The sequence below is a fragment of the Dryobates pubescens genome, chromosome 8, assembly GCF_014839835.1.
Source record: "Dryobates pubescens isolate bDryPub1 chromosome 8, bDryPub1.pri, whole genome shotgun sequence".
NCBI classification, from domain to species: domain Eukaryota; kingdom Metazoa; phylum Chordata; class Aves; order Piciformes; family Picidae; genus Dryobates; species Dryobates pubescens.
In genome coordinates, this window is record NC_071619.1 from 33,106,308 (window position 1) to 33,124,818 (window position 18,511).

At 43.4% G+C, this 18,511-nt stretch overlaps 3 protein-coding genes across 5 annotated transcripts; 1 reads left to right on the forward strand and 2 right to left on the reverse strand.

Annotated features, from left to right (window-relative positions):
* Window positions 1-803: 803 nt before the first annotated feature.
* On the reverse strand, window positions 804-10,305 carry PCNP (PEST proteolytic signal containing nuclear protein). Of its 2 annotated transcripts, none has more exons than XM_054163672.1 (5): window positions 10,183-10,305; window positions 6,480-6,700; window positions 4,399-4,473; window positions 3,835-3,890; window positions 804-2,253 (listed from the first exon to the last, which is right to left on the reverse strand). In XM_054163672.1, the coding sequence occupies exons 1-5, from the start codon at window positions 10,235-10,237 to the stop codon at window positions 2,124-2,126; spliced, it is 537 nt and encodes a 178-aa protein (XP_054019647.1). In that variant the 5' UTR covers window positions 10,238-10,305; the 3' UTR covers window positions 804-2,123. The 2 variants fall into 2 exon arrangements, with proteins under 2 accessions (XP_054019647.1, XP_054019648.1); XM_054163673.1 differs by lacking the exon at window positions 10,183-10,305 and adding an exon at window positions 6,724-7,016 and having other exon boundaries at window positions 6,480-6,648.
* Window positions 10,306-11,375: 1,070 nt separating this feature from the next.
* On the reverse strand, window positions 11,376-14,902 carry TRMT10C (tRNA methyltransferase 10C, mitochondrial RNase P subunit). Of its 2 annotated transcripts, none has more exons than XM_054163766.1 (2): window positions 14,810-14,902; window positions 11,376-13,248 (listed from the first exon to the last, which is right to left on the reverse strand). In XM_054163766.1, exon 2 carries the CDS (start codon window positions 13,215-13,217, stop codon window positions 11,970-11,972), a length of 1,248 nt encoding a protein of 415 aa, XP_054019741.1. In that variant the 5' UTR covers window positions 13,218-13,248; window positions 14,810-14,902; the 3' UTR covers window positions 11,376-11,969. The 2 variants fall into 2 exon arrangements, with proteins under 2 accessions (XP_054019741.1, XP_054019742.1); XM_054163767.1 differs by lacking the exon at window positions 14,810-14,902 and adding an exon at window positions 14,653-14,736.
* TXNL4B (thioredoxin like 4B) lies at window positions 14,860-17,219 on the forward strand. Its single transcript, XM_009896996.2, has 4 exons — window positions 14,860-14,953; window positions 15,291-15,456; window positions 15,880-16,031; window positions 16,814-17,219. The coding sequence occupies exons 2-4, from the start codon at window positions 15,325-15,327 to the stop codon at window positions 16,977-16,979; spliced, it is 450 nt and encodes a 149-aa protein (XP_009895298.1). The 5' UTR covers window positions 14,860-14,953; window positions 15,291-15,324; the 3' UTR covers window positions 16,980-17,219.
* The last annotated feature ends 1,292 nt before the right edge of the window (window positions 17,220-18,511 follow it).

Genomic DNA, 18,511 nt, shown 5'->3' on the forward strand with positions numbered 1-18,511 from the left:
AGCAGTAAGGTCTCCCCTGAGCCTCTTCTCCTGGGGCTTGTCCTCCAGACCCCTCCCCAGCTTTGTTGCCCTTCTCTGGACACCTTCCAGCAAGTCAGCATCTTTTCTAAACTGAGGGGCCCAGAACTGGACACAGTCCTCAAGGCATGGCCTAACCAGGGCCGAGTCCAGGGGCAGAATGACCTCCCCACTCCTGCTGGCCATAATACTTCATTTTAACCTTGCCTAGTTTTCCCAGTAATCCCCAGATCCGTTTTTGGAAGGTCCTGAAAGTCAGTTTCGCAAGCTGTGGTATTGTTGTTTGGTTTTTAAACAAACCAAAGGTTAAAAAAAAAAAAAGTAATAATGTATATAGGTTTTTTATGTTACGTTTATAACAAGGCTTTTAAAGAAAAATAGTTACAGGTATTCGACTGCATCAGACTTCCAAAGGAAAAGGAAAGAAAAATAATACACATACAATACAAAAATACAAAAAAATAGGTTTGGTTGGTTGGTTTTTTGTTTTTGGTTTTTTTTTTTTTTTAGAACTTACAAACTCAATCATCTAAGTGGTCAGAGCTTTCCTAAAATAATAATAATGCCAAAAAGAATAATACACTTCAAGATGCACTTTCCTTCCTGCACTCGGAGGTTCAACTTCTAAGCGTGAAGGTTTGAGAGGCAGGATGAAATCAATTAACAGATCGAAGTCTATGACCAGTTCCAGGCTGAAATTAATGTGAGTGGTTGACACTATCAGGTATTTGAGTTTAAAATGAACTTCAAAGGGTTTTTTTCTGGGGGGTGTGTGGGTAGGTGGTGTTGCTCTTGATAATTGTTCTGTCTTGTTGTAAAATGTTTTCAAACAATGCAATGGAAATGAGACTGAAATTTAGACTGAGTCTGAGATCCTGCATCGCTGCCCTGCAGTCTAAAAGCCAGGCAATTAAGCTGAGCAGAAAATATCGTTGCTGAAAATGACTGCAGAAGGCAAGACAGGTCGGAAAGGCTGGGTTTTCTTTCTAAAGCTGACACTTGCTCAGAAGCACTGGGACTGCAAGTCCAGAATGTGGTGTTCTCAAGCCTGATAGTGTCCACTGAGGTCAGAGACATCAAGGCATTTTGCTTTAAAGGGCAAGAGTGGGAAAGTGCATCTCAAGATTTCTCATACTTAAGCAGTGTGTTACCAGTTTTTGGTGTGGCTTTTATTTCCTTCTAGGCATAGTAAAGTAAAAATATTTCAACCAAATGTGAAGCTTCATGTACATTAGCTTGTCTTTTTGTTTTTTGGTGGCGGCCTTTGTTGTACCACGAAGAATTGCTAACAAAGCACTACTCAAAGCTAATGATTTTAAAGAGGAGCACACTGAAAAATACTTCTTTAGTTCTGCAGTGAATATTCTTTACAGACTGTATCTAATATACAGACAAGGCCCATTTCCTTAGGGTGCAACAGGCCACGGAAGGTTACACATCCTACATAAAGTCTGAAACAAAATTAGAGCTAAGTTACCAGAGCCACTCAGAGTAATGTCATTCCTAGTTTGCAGAGACTTAACAGAAAGTGACTGCAGGGAGGAAAATAAAGTAATAAAATATTCCAGGTTCTTGTTATTTCCTGCATCAGTTTATAACCAAATGAATAGTCCAGTAACACTCCTAGCACAAGACAATCCTCACTCCTTTTAGCAGTGTTCCTAGGAGTCAGCGGTTTCTTCTGCTGTGAAGAGGGAGCCAGACGTGAGAATGCAAGAGCACTCAATGTTAACCTGATTAAAGAGACAGTAACCTTTTTCATCCACCTTAATTCACCACTGACCAATTAAGAAAAAGATAATTGGAAGGAGAAAAAAAAAAATAGTAATATATATCTTAAAAAGGTACCACTCCAATTCCTTTTATTGTTTGTTAACCTTTTTGAAACTAATCACATGGAACTACAAAAATTAGCAAAGGCCTTGAAATCTGTGTACAAAACATAAATTACCTCTAATTTCAAACTCAGTTATTAGTGTACCACTCAAAAAAGCTTAAAAAAGTGGCTCCAAAGATAGTCTCACACCATTCTTAAAAAAGGAAACTGTTCCTTTAATGTTACACCCTCCCCTCCCCCCAGACACCCATCTCTCCATACACATCATTTAGTTATTTTCATGGTCATGGACGTTCCCAAGGTGAGATTTTATATTCCGTTCCCATAGCTTCTGGTTGTCAGAGAAGCCGTGCTTTCCTTTGTTGAAGGAATTTGGTCCTGCTGAGGTTGGTGTATCCCTGGGAGAAGCAGAACAAGGTCAGTTGAGAAAGTCAGCTCAACTAGAGCAATTTGGGCACCATCATACTTGAAACACCAATTTCAAGTCCAACCCGCTGCCTGAAGCTACCACACATTTCTTTCTGTTACATCTTTCTAGCGCCTCCTCTTTTACCCTGCCCTGGAGAGGCCTCATCTGAAGTACTGTGTACAGTTCTGGAGGGCCAGGGATATACTAGAGAAAGTCCAACAGAAGCTGTGAGGATCATGAAGGGACTGGAACATCTGTCTGATGAGGAAAGGCTGAGAGATCTGGGGCTGTTAAGCCCAGAGATGGGAAGACTGAGGGATCTTATTAATGTTCATAAATGTCTGAAGGGTGGGAGGAAGGGAACAGTCTCTTTTCAGTGGTGCCCAGCAACAGGACAAGGGGCAACAGACACAAACTGGAACCCAGGAAGTTCCACCTCAAAAGAAGGAAAAAATTCCTTCCTGCGAGGGTGCTGAAGCCCTGGACCAGGCTGCCTGGAGAGGTGATAGAATCTCCTTCTCCAGAGACTTTCCAGAGCTGCTTGGTCACATTCCTTTGTGACCTGCCCTTGGTAATTCTGCTTAGGCAGGGGGGCTGGACTTGATCTCCAGAGGTCCCTTCCAACCCCTAACATTCTGTGATTCTATGATATGAAAGATTCCTCACTATTAGCAACCATAACTGGCCCCAGAACCAGTTTCACTGCAGCCCCTCAACTCAAAGCAGTGAGATGGGGCAGCAGAAGTGGTGGGATTAGCAGTAACTGCTGTCAGATGGCAAAGAATTTGTTGTAAATGCTAAAAAACTGAGGATCCAAATCTACTACTTGAGAAAAAAAAATACTAACCAGTGGTGAGCCTCCAGGGGACTGACTTTAAGAGCAGCTTATCATTATAAACATCTCTAAAATATATCCTCTGAAAATATCCTTTTAGGGACATTTAGGACATTGGGCAAATACAGCTTTAGGATTGGCCCTCTCTTGTCTCAAATTTGTGGCAAGCAGAATTTCATATATATATATTTGTTTCAAAAGTAAACAAGGGATTCTTTGTCTCTCTGAAAGATGGTGATTCTCATCTTCCCCTTGCACGTGAGTCTCAAAATCTGACCAGACTACCTGATTTCAAGGCAGTTGATAAAATGAAGAACTAGAAAGATACAAGGTCTAGCAGCAGTCCCCATCAACTAACTTTCCAAGAAGAATATGGAGCTTCTATTTAACAATTTCTAGAGATGGTGCTCAAGGATATGGTGTACTACTGGCCCTGGTTAGTGTTAGGTAATGGTTAGACTTGATAATCTTAAGAGGTCTTTTCCAATCCTGGTGATTACATGACACAGAATCCATTTCTTCCTCAGAAGAATGTCAAGATACAAAGTGCAAACTACTAATTTTAACCTACAGTTGAAATATTTGACAAGACCTGTATTAAAATCTTCTTGTTTCTCGAGAAAAAAGGTTTAGAACCTGTTCTATCTTCCTAAACCATCTGCAAGATCTGACTTGTGCTGGAGAAGCTATTCTCACACTCGCCCTTCTCCAACCCACAGTTCAAAGCTGACCTACCTTCCAATGTTCTTCATGCGCATCTTGGCTTCTGGAGGCATTTCTTCTGGTTCACTCTGCAAAGAGAAATGAGGTTAGAAGTGTGTCTGGGTTCTTCCTTTTGAATATTTCAAATGCCTGACACAATGAAGTATGGACTACAGCCCTGCAGGAAACCAAAGTGACATAGGACTAGAAGTTCTACAAGGTTATGGAACGAAATACAAATTCCTTTGTTCCCTCTGAGTAAGAAGGAACGCTAGCATGACGATAAAATATTTACCAAACAAGAGAAGTACAGCTTTTCTTCTCCTCCCCTTCATCAAGCCCAGAGAAAGCAACAGTTAACTTGAACTGTGCTGTGCATCTCATTCTAAGGGAAAGGTTATTAGCACTTCAATGACTTCTTAAACCAACACAGAGCTACAAAGTTGTATGTTCTTAAACAGCAACACAAGAGATGTTTCCAAGTTGAAAATCCCTGACCTTTAGGTAAGTAACCTCAAAAGATCCACTCTCTCTGCCTACCTCTAACCCACACCAATGGTACTTTTAAATTACATTGATCAGTGGCTTATTACTCACATCTTCATCCTCATTGAAAGCTGCTGCTACAGAAAGGGTTTTTGGAGCAAGGGTTGGAACAGGCTCTTTAGGCTTCTGAAAAAGACCAAATGCACAAGTAAAGTAAGTAAAAAAATACACAACCAAAGCTGTCCTTGGTATATCAAATATTTTGGTAAAATGAACATCTCCACTGAATGGGCAATGAGGGGGGAAAAAAGTGTTTCTGTTTGAATCAAGATGATAAAGGTTTCTCTCTAACGAAAAAGGAAAAGGACTGCTCGCTCGTGCTAGATGCGCTCTGAAAAGCCAAACCCTCATATTACAATTCCCCAGGAGCAAGTCTTAACTTTCTAGCACACTGCAGGGGTATGCAGCCACTGCTGCATGATGTGAACAATCAAAGCAGAACCTGCTCAAGTTGTGGTATTCAAAATGTCATTGTGTCACTTGCCATGAATCTTCTGGAGTATTCTAATCCATCAATGCCAGGAAGATGAACATGGTTATTTTTTTAACAACAGAACAGCTTTCTGCCTTAGAACAATTCAATACTTTTTAACTAGCCTGTGTGCATCTCATAGTCACATTAATACTTCAAAAGGTATTATTTTGATTTCCCATAAATGCCTTTCTCTATTTAAAAGAGAAAGAAGCTCTCAAACTCCCAGCTGTTACATTTAATGCAGCAGAGATATCAAAATTAACTTTCATACCACTGAAAAAAGTAATTAAGTCGCCAGTAAACAGTTTGCTTCTCCAGTACTACCAATTATCAACATCAGCCAAAATCAGTGTTTCCTCCATTTGTACTTTCTTGGGGATTATTTAGTCTACACTCTGTTTTGAAACTGATACTGCAGCAAAGTCCTTACAAAAGCATCAACAGCTTTTCCTCACCCAGTGTATAAATACTGTGCCATTTTTTAGACCTTCAGCTCCACAGGAGCAGGTACAACACACCAAGGGAGTTGGGGGGATATACTGAAAATCAATAGGGTAAGTTTCATCATTGTCCAGTTTGGTGCAGTCAGCCATCCACTAAATTCAGTGAGCCAGAAATCCCTCAGCCAAATTTATTGCCACTGGAAGTATCTTTCTACATGAGAAATCAGAGCTTGATAGTGGGTCAGAGAAGGCAGCTTTGTCATTTTTTTCCAAAGTCTGTGGTGACCTGATTACATTTATAACCTAGAATGCTGCCAGTCAACATCTCCCTTCCATCTCAAAGTGAGGGAGGGAGGACTCTATCATCTGCAATCTGTAAATGCTGGCACTGCAGGTGCAAGATTCACAATTACAGTTTGAATTAAATCCAGAGAAGGGTTTCTAACATAACCATCCCAGTGGTACGTGGGAAGTGTAAATGCACTGTATTAAATAGAGAGGCAGTATCTGGCTTGTCCTTGCCCAAGCTAGCAGAGGACTATCTCGGTAACAAAGAGAATCAGCAGATCCACATCTGATGAAGCACAAGGATACCTTGTACTGGACCATAACAAGGATCACAATCTCAGAAATCTATGTGACAAAGCTTAATCTCTTGCATATAGCATAAATGAATCACACTGACCTTGCAAAGAACAGGCAAAGTCATAGAAAATAAACAGGATTTCTCCAGGCTGAAATGAGATCTTTGGAGTGGAAGGCAACCTAGTGAACCATCCAGGAGAGTACCTGCTCTCTTGCAGCTTTAGTCATCCCATACAATGAAGCTCTCAGCATTCATTTCAAAGTGGCCTGAACAGTTTTAATTTCCCTCAGGAAACATCAAAATAGCCTGAACAGTTTACCAACTCTGCTCATTTCCCTCAGGAAATTACTGCAGATTAATCAGATCTCATTACAAAATTATTCTGTATTATGTTCACACATCCACAGTTCATTTCAATCAAGTCTGACACTTACTGAGACAACTGAGCTGGTATTAATCACCTTGAAGTACTTACACATGCATGACCAGTAGGCCCCACAATGCTTGCTGAAACCATCCAAGTTACCCTTAGGCAAATAAAGGCTTTTCCTCTGCAAGGAATCCTTCTCAAAGTACCTCCCCCCACAGATTCAGCTTCCCTAAAAGTGAAATCCCTCACACAACTTACGTTTGCTCCTAGTTTGATGGATATTGCAGATGCCTTCTTTGCTGTCTGACTGCCTATGGCAAATCCAAACTTGGACATTTTGGCAGGAGCAGGCTTTGTGGTAAAGTCTTCAGCTTCTTCATTAGCTGCCCGTTTCTCTGCGCTGCGACTCGAACTTTCTCCTCCATTACTGGAAGAAACAGTCTTAGTTTTCACAGGTTTTTCTGCCTCTTCTTCAGGTCCTGGTGAAGTCGAAACAACTTACCAAGATGAGCTATTTTTACTGAGCAGATTGATGGGAGCAGCAACCTCAAAAAGCATTATACTTTGGGTGCAATAGGTAAGGAGTTCTTAGTGACAACAGTTGCCACCATTGTACATTTTAGTAGACAGCAAAACAACAAAAGAGGAAAAAACTGCAAGCACTCCACTACTGCTTGTGTATGAGCCAGGAAAACAATCTTGAAGCATCATCTCTTTATTTAGTAGGGAAGTCAAAGTGCATGTAGTAAATTTTATGTAGATGACTAAATCTTTTTAGAGTTTAAGATGCCATAGATAAGGTCTCATAATTGGAAACCCAGTTTCAAATCTAGACTAGATAATCTAAATTAAAATTAATTCTACTAAATTTCTACCATCCATGCCAGTCTCTAGGCTTGCCTGGCACAACTCTCAAATCATGCAAGTGGCTACAATGATGTTGGCTGTCTCAATCATGTTTCAAGTCACTGCTTGCCCACATCTCATCTGTAATAAATCTGCCATGCTCTGCTTGAGCAAAGGGATCAGCACTAGAAAAACATATATACAGATTTCATCTTTCCTAGTTTTATAAGTCATGGAAAAACACAGCAGCTTAACAATGATCAACAAAGGGGGAAAAAAACCCAAACATTCAAATCACACTGTCCTCCTTGGACAATGCTTGGCTTCTTCAGCTACACCGAAAGACAAAGGTGTCCTTGAGAAACTTACTCTGAACACAGCAAATGCTTCAGCAAAAAAAGTAAATTCATTTTTCTCTGCTTCTGCAGTAGGAAAATTACTGGAGTAGCAGAAGGTAAGAAAAAACACCCAAACCCACACACTGGGCAGTGGACAGGGAAGTCCTTATAGTATTGGGCTAAGAAAAAACTGGAACTAGCACCATCTCATCATTATTTCAAGTAGAAAACAGGATCCTCCAAGCACAGCAAATTTGGAAAGCTCTTTGCACTGCTAAAAAAAAAGGAAAACACCCAAAAAAAAAAAAAAAAAAAAAAAAAAACAACCACAGAAAACAACAACAAAACCCTGCTAAGACAGAGCAATGGGAGAGAAGCCAGTCTGAATCTTGGATCAAAAAGACTTCAGCTCCAAGAAATTAAGAAAGCAAATAACGTCAAGACAAAGTAGGGAGATCTATACACATGTATATGTATTTTTATATTGCCCAAATCATAAGCAGAATAACCCCTTTCTACTCCATTCTCCTACCTGTAAGTTGTTAACTGACTAAAACAAAAACTATTTATTCAACTTTGGAAACACAGCAGATCATACACACACAAAAAAAAAAAAAGAACAACTTTAATCCATTTGATTTTATTACAAAATTGTACTATCTGCACCACTGGAAATCTGACCCAGAAAGGATAGCTGTAAAAGTCACAAACGAAGGAGGATCAAGAGACTAACGAGAAACAAGCAAAATTTACACAAATGACCTTGGGTGCTGATTGCTGTCTCAGCATGCTGTTCCTAAACAGCAGCCTGCAAGGGATTATCTGCCTACAGATATTCCATTTAGTATTCCATACTAAACAGTATAAAATTACAAGTCCAGTCTAGGTATACTAGAGACTGCAATGGGATTCCAGGGTAGGTAGAAGATTCATTGGACTTAAAAGTCTTCAATTGTGGGCCTAAAAGTTTTCTTTTTCATAAGATAACAAAATCCACAGCAGTCCAAATCTCAGGGAAACAGGACCAGTCCAGGTTCCTAAACTAATGCTAGCTTGAATTCAGCTAACTACATCACAGCTTGCTGTTTTGACTATAAATTTTAGAATATTACTATGCACAAGCTGAAGCCTAACACAATCTACATAATTTTGTGTTTTCTCACAAAAATATTAAACAGCTTCTATCTCAAAATTAGCTCCTACCTCAAAATTAGCTCCTACCACCACTGCATTCCAAGTGTTACTTCTACTAGGCTCCACTCAGTATGAAGCGTAGACTGCTGAAAGGAATACTCTGCAGAAATGGCTACAAAGGGCATAGGACAGCTGGGGTTGGTGGAGAGGAAGCTGCTGTACTGTTCTGTTTCTGGAGAAAACATAAATGTAGCTGCCTGCTATGGGCAGGGACACCTCATAGACCTAGGCCTTGTCCAGCCTGGACTTGGAACACCTCGAAGCAGAAGGCATCCACAACCTTCTTAGGCAACCTGTTCCTGTGTCTCATCACCCTCACTCTAAAGAATTCCTTCCTAATATCCAGTCTAAATCTACCCTTCTCAAGCTTCAATCCATTCCCTCTCATCCTACCACTACAAGCCCTTGTAAAAAAATCCCCCTTTTATAAGTTGGGGGAGGTTTTTTTACAAGATTCTTTTTTTTTTCAGGATCTCTTGCCCCTGGGAGTGCAACCACTGGTGGTGATGGGAATAAACCACCAGGTTTTAACAAACTCCAACAATTATCGGCATTTGCTAAAAACTGCTTTCCAAAATCATCAAAGAGTAATTACCCTTCCTCAAGGCCAACATATCAGCACACAAGGTGGTATGGATAGCTGACATACTGATGCCATCCACTTACTCTATTACTGATCCCCTAAAGAATAAATAAAATCCCCCCCCCCCAAAACAACAGAGAAGCAGAAGTCAATAAACTACCTAAAATCAAGCGTTACTGATCATATTTTATCAACCATCAAAAATAATATTCACTGCTGAGGCTATCCTCGTTGGTTCACAAGCTTAATCTTGCAACAGCTGAAATAAATGCCCACTGCCTACAGACATAATTCAAACAAACAAAAAAGAACAGGAAAGGGAAGGCTAATTTTTGCAAAGATAATGTCTTCTCAATTTTAAGACAAGGGAAGAAAGAAGGAGAGAAGCATGTAAGTAAAAATTTGAGGAGAACTGACAGTAAGTCGCACAGAAGATGACAGGAATGCCTAGTCATAACATAGATAATATAAAATGAAACAGAAGATTTGCAGATTGCCGTCAGACAAACAAAAAAAAACCAACCCAGGACGCTTAAAACAGCAGGTAATGAATAGGCACTGTACCTATTTTTTAAAGGCATCGCAGCTACTAAGTGCTAATTTCTAAGGCGTTGTCTTAATCCTTGCCAGCAACAACAGTTAAATTTCTCTCCATACACGGCAGAAGTATCCCATGTATTGTTTTTAATAGAGAGAAAAATAACACGTTTGCATGGTCAAACTGTTCGATTTTTTTCTTTATATATAGAAACAAAAAAGCTCCTGGAAGGCTGAGGCTAATCCTCAAGCGTGAGGACAGCGGGCTCAGACCTCGGCCTCTACTCCAGCGCAGCCCCCTGAGGCCTGGGCTGCCCCCACTCCCCGCAGGGCCGGACATCGCACGGCCCAGCCCAGGCCTGGCCTGGCACGGCCCAGACCCCTAAACCCCCCACGCCTGGGCAGCCGACCCAGGCCCCGTGCCCACCCCACAGGTACGCGGCAAGAGGCACTACATGTTCACCTCCTCCGGGCTGCGGCCGCTTCGCCTTCTCCCCCTCAGCTCTGCCGTCCGCCATTTTCCCCCGCCTCCGCCTCCCGCGCCACGCATGCGCGTCGCTCCTCCACGGCGCAGCCACTCTGCGGCCCGCCCCCGACCATAGAGAAAGCGCGGGCGGAGGCCAGGGCGGCCAGGCAGGCCACGCCTCTTAGGGCGCAGACGGAAGAACGTTACCGGAAGGTACGCCCTCCGCGCCGGTAGGAACGGGTGCGGAGCTGTGACGCACACCCGTACTAGGTAGACGCGGAGGTGCAGGCTGAGCGTCACCCACCCGCTCCCTCCCGACGCCGCACGCTGGACCCCGGCGTGGTCACAGCCGTTCAGAACCACATGCAGGCAGCGCTCCCGCTCGAGAAATTCTCTTGCGGCATTTTACGAGCATGAGTCCAAGCGAACAATTGTGTAATTTTATTCGTCCACAAAGTGCAAACCGGCTCACGGGTCAGAACAGCCTGTTTTTTATGGAGAAATAGCAAAATAACTCCAGCAGCACACGGCTCTGCAACATCTCATCCTCACAGGCGGAAGAGAGGCTGCCCAAGTGAGGTGGTGCCCCTATGCCAAGGGTTCAAAGGGACTTGGAAGGCAGCCCTTACCCCTGCCAAAAGCACTACCCCAAAGCAAAGCTACACGTGTAACTCTACCATGCTTGGCAAATGGAAGCTCGTCTAAAACTCCATGCTCAGAGGCCCCTGTACTTCACAGGTGGTGAAGGGCAGCATTGGGGCAGCACATCCCAGCTTCCAACCCCTCCCAACAAAGGAGGCAAGACAGAGTGGATCACCACCACCTCCTGCTATATTTAAAGTCTACTTTTAAAAATTACCAATTTTTTTAAATTTTCAGGACAAAACCCACCATCTGTCATCAGGGTAGACAACTAGACTAATTAAAGAAGACTTAAACACCAGTAAAGAATTCATTCCTCATCCTACATACTGCTAGCAGAAAGAACTATTTAGCAACATGCCCATTGTAGCTCTGCAGCCTGAACACAGCCTTTCAGACACCAATCCATACCTTTCCAGCTGTACGAAATACAAAAGGGCTCTCTACTCTGGTAAGTATTTACAAATAGGACTTTACTGATAATCTCTAGAACTTTGAGAAATCTACATTAGACAGAAAACAGATAAGCGTTACACAAAAGTGGGTAACAGGTTGGGGTTTTTTGTCGGAGCCATGAAATTGGGCTTATCCCTTCCAAATAGAAGCTTGATTCATGCCAGATTCACTCAGAAATAAATGGTTTAACTTCCCAAATTCATACTACATTTTAACCATTTGTTTTTAATTCAGCTATCAAAAGGCAGTTCATCTACACACCAAAACAGGATTACAGGAAGTGATGAGGAAAGGTCTCTTATTTTGTTGTAGCTAAACTTCAAGGAGACTGTGGATGGCCTCCCAGCACTGCAAACGCAAAGCCCTGAGGTGGTCTTTGAAGAACCACCTTTGCTTTGTTACAATCACCCTTGTCTCAACATGGTTCAAAGGAACAGGCTGATACTCTTTGCACAGAGTTATTTTTGTAGAACAGATAACATTAACTCTTGTGTATTACACAATTTCAATAACGTGTGAATAAACAACTGGAATACTAAGGTAATCGAAGGAAAAAAAAAAAACAGCTAGTAGCAACTCCCTCAAATTTAACCAACAAAGGCATGTTTTTACAGATGAATGCATTTCCAGAAAACTAGAACATTCAATGGCACAGTTTGCCCATAAAAAGTCATTCTCTGCCCCCATCACTCTACTTTTCGTGTTAGCTTCTCAGAGTAGCTCTTGGCAAATCGCGTTCGTAGCTCTTCCTGTCTCCTTCCAAGTTTAAGTGTGTTGATCAGGTTTAAGGTTTTTTTCAGTTCATGGACAGGCTTGTTGATAAAGCCACTGTATTTCCTTTTTGGAACAAATTCCAGAGCCTTTTTCCAGTCTCCAGTATCTTTCAAGGTGAGTAAAATATGCATCATTTGATCCAGCGTGAGATTTTTAGCACCGCTACTCCACAGCAAGTACTTCTCCAGTGGAAGGGCCGCAGTCTCCAGCCCCAGTCGCTTTGCCCGTGCTAAAGAGACTCCTGTTTTTATGCTCTTGTCGACCATTGACCCAATAATGTAAATTTTATCATGATCAAATGTTTTCATTACTTTGGGAGAATCAGCAGTCAGATAGACAAGCTTATCTTTGGGAAAGACTTCTGTGTAGCACTGGTCTGTCGCAGTGACAAGCAATCTGTCCCATGCCTCTCTGTAATGCTTAATAAATTCCTTCTGATACAGGCTGTCCTCTTGGAGGTTACAGAAGTGGATGTGGAATGGATCCACAGATCTTCGATTGAAGCCTTCGCTTAACACTATCTGTTTCACTGTATTTGCCACTTCTCGGATGGTCATATCATTTTCATAAGACATGTCAAATACAAGAGGTTGTCCAAAGATCATAGACTGAGCAACCCTCCAGTTGTATGCTTTATCCATACTGTTGGCCCAAAAACACATGAATGAGTTCTTTTTGGTCTCATCAGGTTTTGACTCTCGCTCTTGTGCCTGCAGCCTTTCCCTTTTCTCAATCAGCTTTCTTTTGTCGCTTTTCTTTCTCAGTTCCTTGATGTACAAGAATTTTAAATACTTCTTCTGGGCTGACTTGGAAGGACATCCTATAAAGTCTTTTAGCTGTTCTTCAGTAATATTTTCTGGAACGGATCTGCCAGCTAGCCTCCACATCTCCAAAAGCTCACGTGCACCATCCAAAGCAGAGAGCTCCTTCTGCTCAGAGACCGTCTCACTGACTTCTTGCAACCCAGACTTCATGACCTTCTTCCACCCATCTAAATCTATTTTTTCTGAGGGACTGCGTGAATTGTCCTGCTTCACGCAAAGCGATAAGCTCAGAGTTCTACTGAGTGGGAAAAAGTCCTTTTTCATCCCATTCTGTGCAGCAAATGGAAGGACAGAACTTCTTACAATTTTTTTCAGGAGTGTATGAGCAGACTGCATACTTATACATGTGCTGTGTTCAAATATTTATCTGCAAAACACCAATAAAAGGGAGAAATGGTTGTCAGAAATCACAAATAAAACACACAGAGATGTTCATTTTTAGTAACACTGACAAACAATAACTTACTTCTTGGAGAACACTAGGAATTTCTGGTTCCACTATTACTTTTCTACTGTTTTCTAAATAAAAATTATGTGTATAGCACTACTGTGAAAAGAAACAGAATCATAGAATCACAGAATGGTAGGGGTTGGAAGGGACCTCTGGATATCATACAGTCCAACCCCCTACAAAAGCAGATCACCTGGGGCAGGCTACACAGAAATATGTTCAGAAGGGTGTGGAAAGTCTCCAGAGAAGGAAACTCCACCACCTTTCTGGGAAGCCTGATCCAGGGCTCCAGCACTCTCACATCAAAGAGGCATTGAGGTGGAACTTCCTGTGTTCCAGTCTGTGTCTATTGGCCCTCGTCCTATCACTGGGCACCAGTGAACAGAAACTGCCCCCATCTTCTTGACACCTACCCTTCATTTCCTCTTGTCAAGATAAAATGAACCAAAAACAAATACCAAACCAACCCAGTAAGTGAATAAATGTGAAGTTAAGAGGAAATCCGTAAGTGCTACAACAGAGGTGTTCACAATCTTACATATAAGCATTAAGCATACTTGGAAAGGTGGTAATAATAGTAATAATAATAATAATGACAACAACGGCAACAGTATAATGTCCACCTTGCAGAAATCAAGGGATGAGTTCCAGAGAAACTGTGGGTGCCTCATCCCCGCAAATGTTGAAGGCCAAGCTGGATGGGGCCTTGAGCATCCTGGTCTAGTGGGAGGTGTCCCTGCCCATGGCAGAGGGATTGGCACTAGAGGATCTTTAATGTCCTTTCCAACCCAAATCATTCTATCATTATTCAATTAAGTCACACTACATGGGCTCCAGCTAAGTCAGCAGTTGAAAGGCAGATTTGCACGCTATGAATACTTAGAAACAGATTTTGATGAAAGCCTTTCACTGCTTCAGAAACTGCAGAATTTGGTACCTCCCCAACTCAGATGCCTCCACACCGATGTTCGACGGCCGAAGGCAAGGCAGGGTGAGCTGCAGTGATGTGGCTTTTCAACAGAGCTCCTTACCAACTTGAAACCCAGCCCACTTGAACCGAACCGTGAGAAACTGGGTCCAAACCCCTTGGCGGCACACCGGCGCGCCCCGCTGAGCAAAGCGGCCTCCGGGGCGCCGCGCCACAGGCCCGAGCCGCGCCTGCCGAGGAAAGCTGGGCTGAGAGTTATGATAGGGAAGGGAAAGGCCGCTCCGCAGGTCTCTGGGGAGCCACTGGCGCGCCGATGAAGAAGAGTATGAGGGGGTCGGTCCCGCCAGCGTTAACCCCCAGGAGCAGGAAACACGGGTCGGGACAGGCCTCACCCTCCAGCATGTGCGCCCACACCTGCCCGAGCTCCGGCCGCGCTCCAGCCCGCCCAGCCTCCGCCTGTCCCGCCTGAGAAGGGAGAGAAGCGGGCGGCCGGACGCAGCTATCGAGCGCCCTGCGGCAGCACCACCCAGGCCGCCATCGCTGGCTCACCTCAGGGCGAGCGGGCTCCTTATACGTGGGGACAGCCAGCCCTCCGCGCCGCGCTCCTGTGCAACCTGATCGTCCGCAGCGTTCCACACGCTCGCGGCGGAGGTTCCGGGCCTCTCTTCTGCCCCCAGCGCATGAGCCTGCGCGGTACGGTCACCCGGCGGGGCAGGCCTTGGCATGGGCGGCGGTGTGCACCGGGAGTGCGCCACCGGCCCCTAAGCGGGGCTGCCAGTGGGCACCTGGGGCGAAGAGAGAGGAGAGGGGTTAGGTCTGGCCCCGTCACAGCCCTGAGTGGGGCTAAGGAGTACTGAGACAAACGCTGGAGCCCGAGGCGTTTGCCAGATCAGTGTGGCGGTCGGTGATTTCTTTCCCTTTCTCTCTCTCTCTCTCCTTTGTTTTTTTAAAAAAAAAAAAAAACAGCGTGGATAATTTTCCATTGGTTTTGACAGAGGATGGTTTTGGTTTTGTTTTATTTTTCTATCAGGTAAGGATTTTAGTATAAGCCGTGGTCCTTCGAGATGAGTTTTCTGCTGCCTAAACTGACCTGTAAGAGGGAAGTGGATCAGGCAATAAAAACAGTGGCCGAGAAGGTTTTGGTTCTCCGGTTTGGAATAGATAACGATTCTGTTTGTCTGCAGCTCGACGATATTGTAAGAATTATTTTTGTTTCCCTCTCCTCTCTTCCTCTCCTCTCTCCCCCTTCTCTCTCCCCCTTCCCTTCTTTTCTCTCCTATCCCCCCTTCCCCTCTTCTTTATCTCTTTCCTTACCTTTAATAAACTCTACTAGTATATGTGCTACATACAAGAGAATGCCAGGTATTGCTTTTGGACACTATGGTCCTTTATGAAAGTTTTGATTACAAATGTAAAAGGAAATAATAATATATCCATAAGACGGTTTGAAAACCAAGCAAATGTTATTGTAGTGGATGTAAAATGTGCTTGAAGTAGGTAAGACATTCTAGCCCAGGTTAAACTGATAAAACATCAGAGAAAAGTGCTTTAGAAAGTCTGCCAGGCTTTTTCCACTTCTGTGTCAATCCATTTGTCAAACAGCTTTTCTCTCTTTCTAGCTTGCAAAAACAGCTCATGACCTAAGTAAAATGGCAGTCATTTACCTGGTGGATGTCAACAAGGTTCCAGTCTACACCCAGTATTTTGACATCAGTTATATTCCATCTACTGTATTTTTTTTCAATGGACAACACATGAAGGTTGATTATGGGTATGTCTTCCTGCTTGACATTCTCCATTAGATGTGTAAGAATTAGCAATTTTTCTCTAGGTTACTGTAGGAAGATGTAAAATGGTAGAGGTATTTTGAAGTCTACCCTGATGCAATAGGTAGGTGTTAGCTGGGAAATATGCTTGACTTTGCAAAAAATAGTGTTGTTAAAATCTTAGGCATTACACTGCACCATTTATGACTTTGGAGGCCACAGTATACGCCTGTCTTGGTTATGATCATAGAATCAGTAAGGGTGGAAAAGACCTCAAAGATCATCAAGTCCAACCTGTCGCCCAAGACCTCATGACTACTAAACCATGGCTTCAAGTGCCACATCCAATCCCTTTTTGAACACCTCCAGGGAAGGTGAGTCCACCACCTCCCTGGGCAGCACATTCCAATGGATAACAACTCTCTCTGTGAAGAACATTCTCCTCACCTCCAGCCTAAACTTCCCCTGCCACAGCTTGAGACTGTGTCCTCTTGTTCTGGTGCTGGTTGCCTGGGAGAAGAGACCAATCCCCTCCTGGTTACAGCCTCCCTTCAGGTAGTTGTAGAGAGCAAGAAGGTCTCCCTTGAGCCTCCTCCAGGCTAAGCAACCCCAGCTCCCTCAGCCTCTCCTCTTAGGGCTTGTGCATGAGGCCTCTCACCAGCCTCCTTGATGTGAATGACCAGATCAAAACACATAGTGTCATTATACATATCTTCTTTTCTTGAGGTGGTTTTGCTTTGAATGCTTTATCATTACAATTCTACCATTATCTTGTGCTTATATTTAGGTCTCCAGATCACACCAAATTTGTGGGAAGCTTCAAAACAAAGCAAGACTTTATAGATCTGATTGAAGTGATTTACCGTGGAGCAATGCGTGGAAAGCTCATTGTGAGAAGTCCTATTGATCCCAATAACATTCCTAAATATGATCTTCTCTACCAAGGAATTTAATGGGCTGACCAGAGGTAAAGAATTGCAGACATGGCCAATGTTCTAGATCGCTATGTTTCCTTCAAGCACTTTTAGCCGCCTCTGAACACCATGGGACAGATTTGAAGGATCGTATTGGTCTCTTTCTGAAGACAGACATTGTCACCTCATACTTCTCTCCTAAATAAAGCTACATGTTCATGTGTAGAATTCAAGCAAGGGACTATTCTTTCAGTTGCATGCTGACCAGCGCCTACGATACAGGCATCCTCAGTGACATCATCTCCAATGCAACTCTTAAGTGAACTATAACATCATATAGTGTATTAATTGTCCATTTAGAATAGAACCATTTAGAGTAGCACCATTGTCATTCAACTGACTGTGCCTTTCCAAAGGAATTGTACACTTTTACCCATTATTGGATAGCAGGATGGAAGCTTTTTCAAATGGTATTAGAGAATACTGAAATCTGAGATGGATGTGAACACAAAAGGGAAATTGACACTCTCTTTTCTCTGGTAACCCAGTATTACTATTCTATTTTATAATATTAGTATTTTTTGACTAAGATGGGAACTGAAGGTCTAGAACAAAGTTTCGTCATCCTTCAGAGGTCTTTTGTAGGCACTGAACGCTTTTTGATTCCCACAGGATTAAACTGTTTTGTTTACAAATGCTTTTAAGTTTGACTGCTTGTTTGTTTAAATTGTAAACTTTGAGTACAGGCATTTCCCACCTCTGTCTAAAAGAGCTGAGAGAAAACATGGACGTTCTTCAGCATCAGTTTCATAACTTCAGGTTGCTAGAGTATTGTGTTCCTATAGCAGCTCCTGCCCAGTAACCTGCCCAGTTGCTAGAGTACCGTGTTCCTATAGCATCTTCTGCCCAGTAACCTCACTGGTTTAATTTGCTTTAAAAGGGAAGTCACTTTAGCTCACTGCATCATCTTTGGGGCGTAGCATCTCTTGACTGAAGGTAGTAGTACATGGTTCTCTGAAGCATTGCTCAACTTAACAAAAAATATTTCAAGGAGGAAGGTGAATGTTTGAGCTCTTGAAGGCTAGGATTGGGGGGTGGGACAAGATAACTTTCGAGGGCTCCTTTCAACCCAATCCTGTGACAGATTTTTCACAGAATGTTAGGGGTTGGAAGGGGCCTCAAAAGATCATCTAACTTAAAAGCTGGGGAGAGGGCAGTGATAGGGAGGAAAGGAAAGCGGCAAGGGAAATCCGGGCTCCTCGGCTAGCAGCCTGAAGTGACAACAGGCAGCTACGGCGCAGTGCCTCAGCGACTTGGTGGGCGGGAGGGTGGCGGAATGGTTGCTGCCGTTATGGATCAGGGAGGTGGTTGCTGCCGTTACGAGGCGGGGCGCAGGCTGTGATGCGGGGCAGAGGCGGTGCCCAGCCCGGAAATACCGAGGGAAGCTGCGCAGGACGCGGCGGGGCCTGGATAAACAAGAACTACGGCGGCGGGAGCAGCATTGTGGCGGTGAGAGAGAAGGGGGTGGGGGAATTGTCAGCACTGCTTATTTCCTGCCTGATACTCGTGAC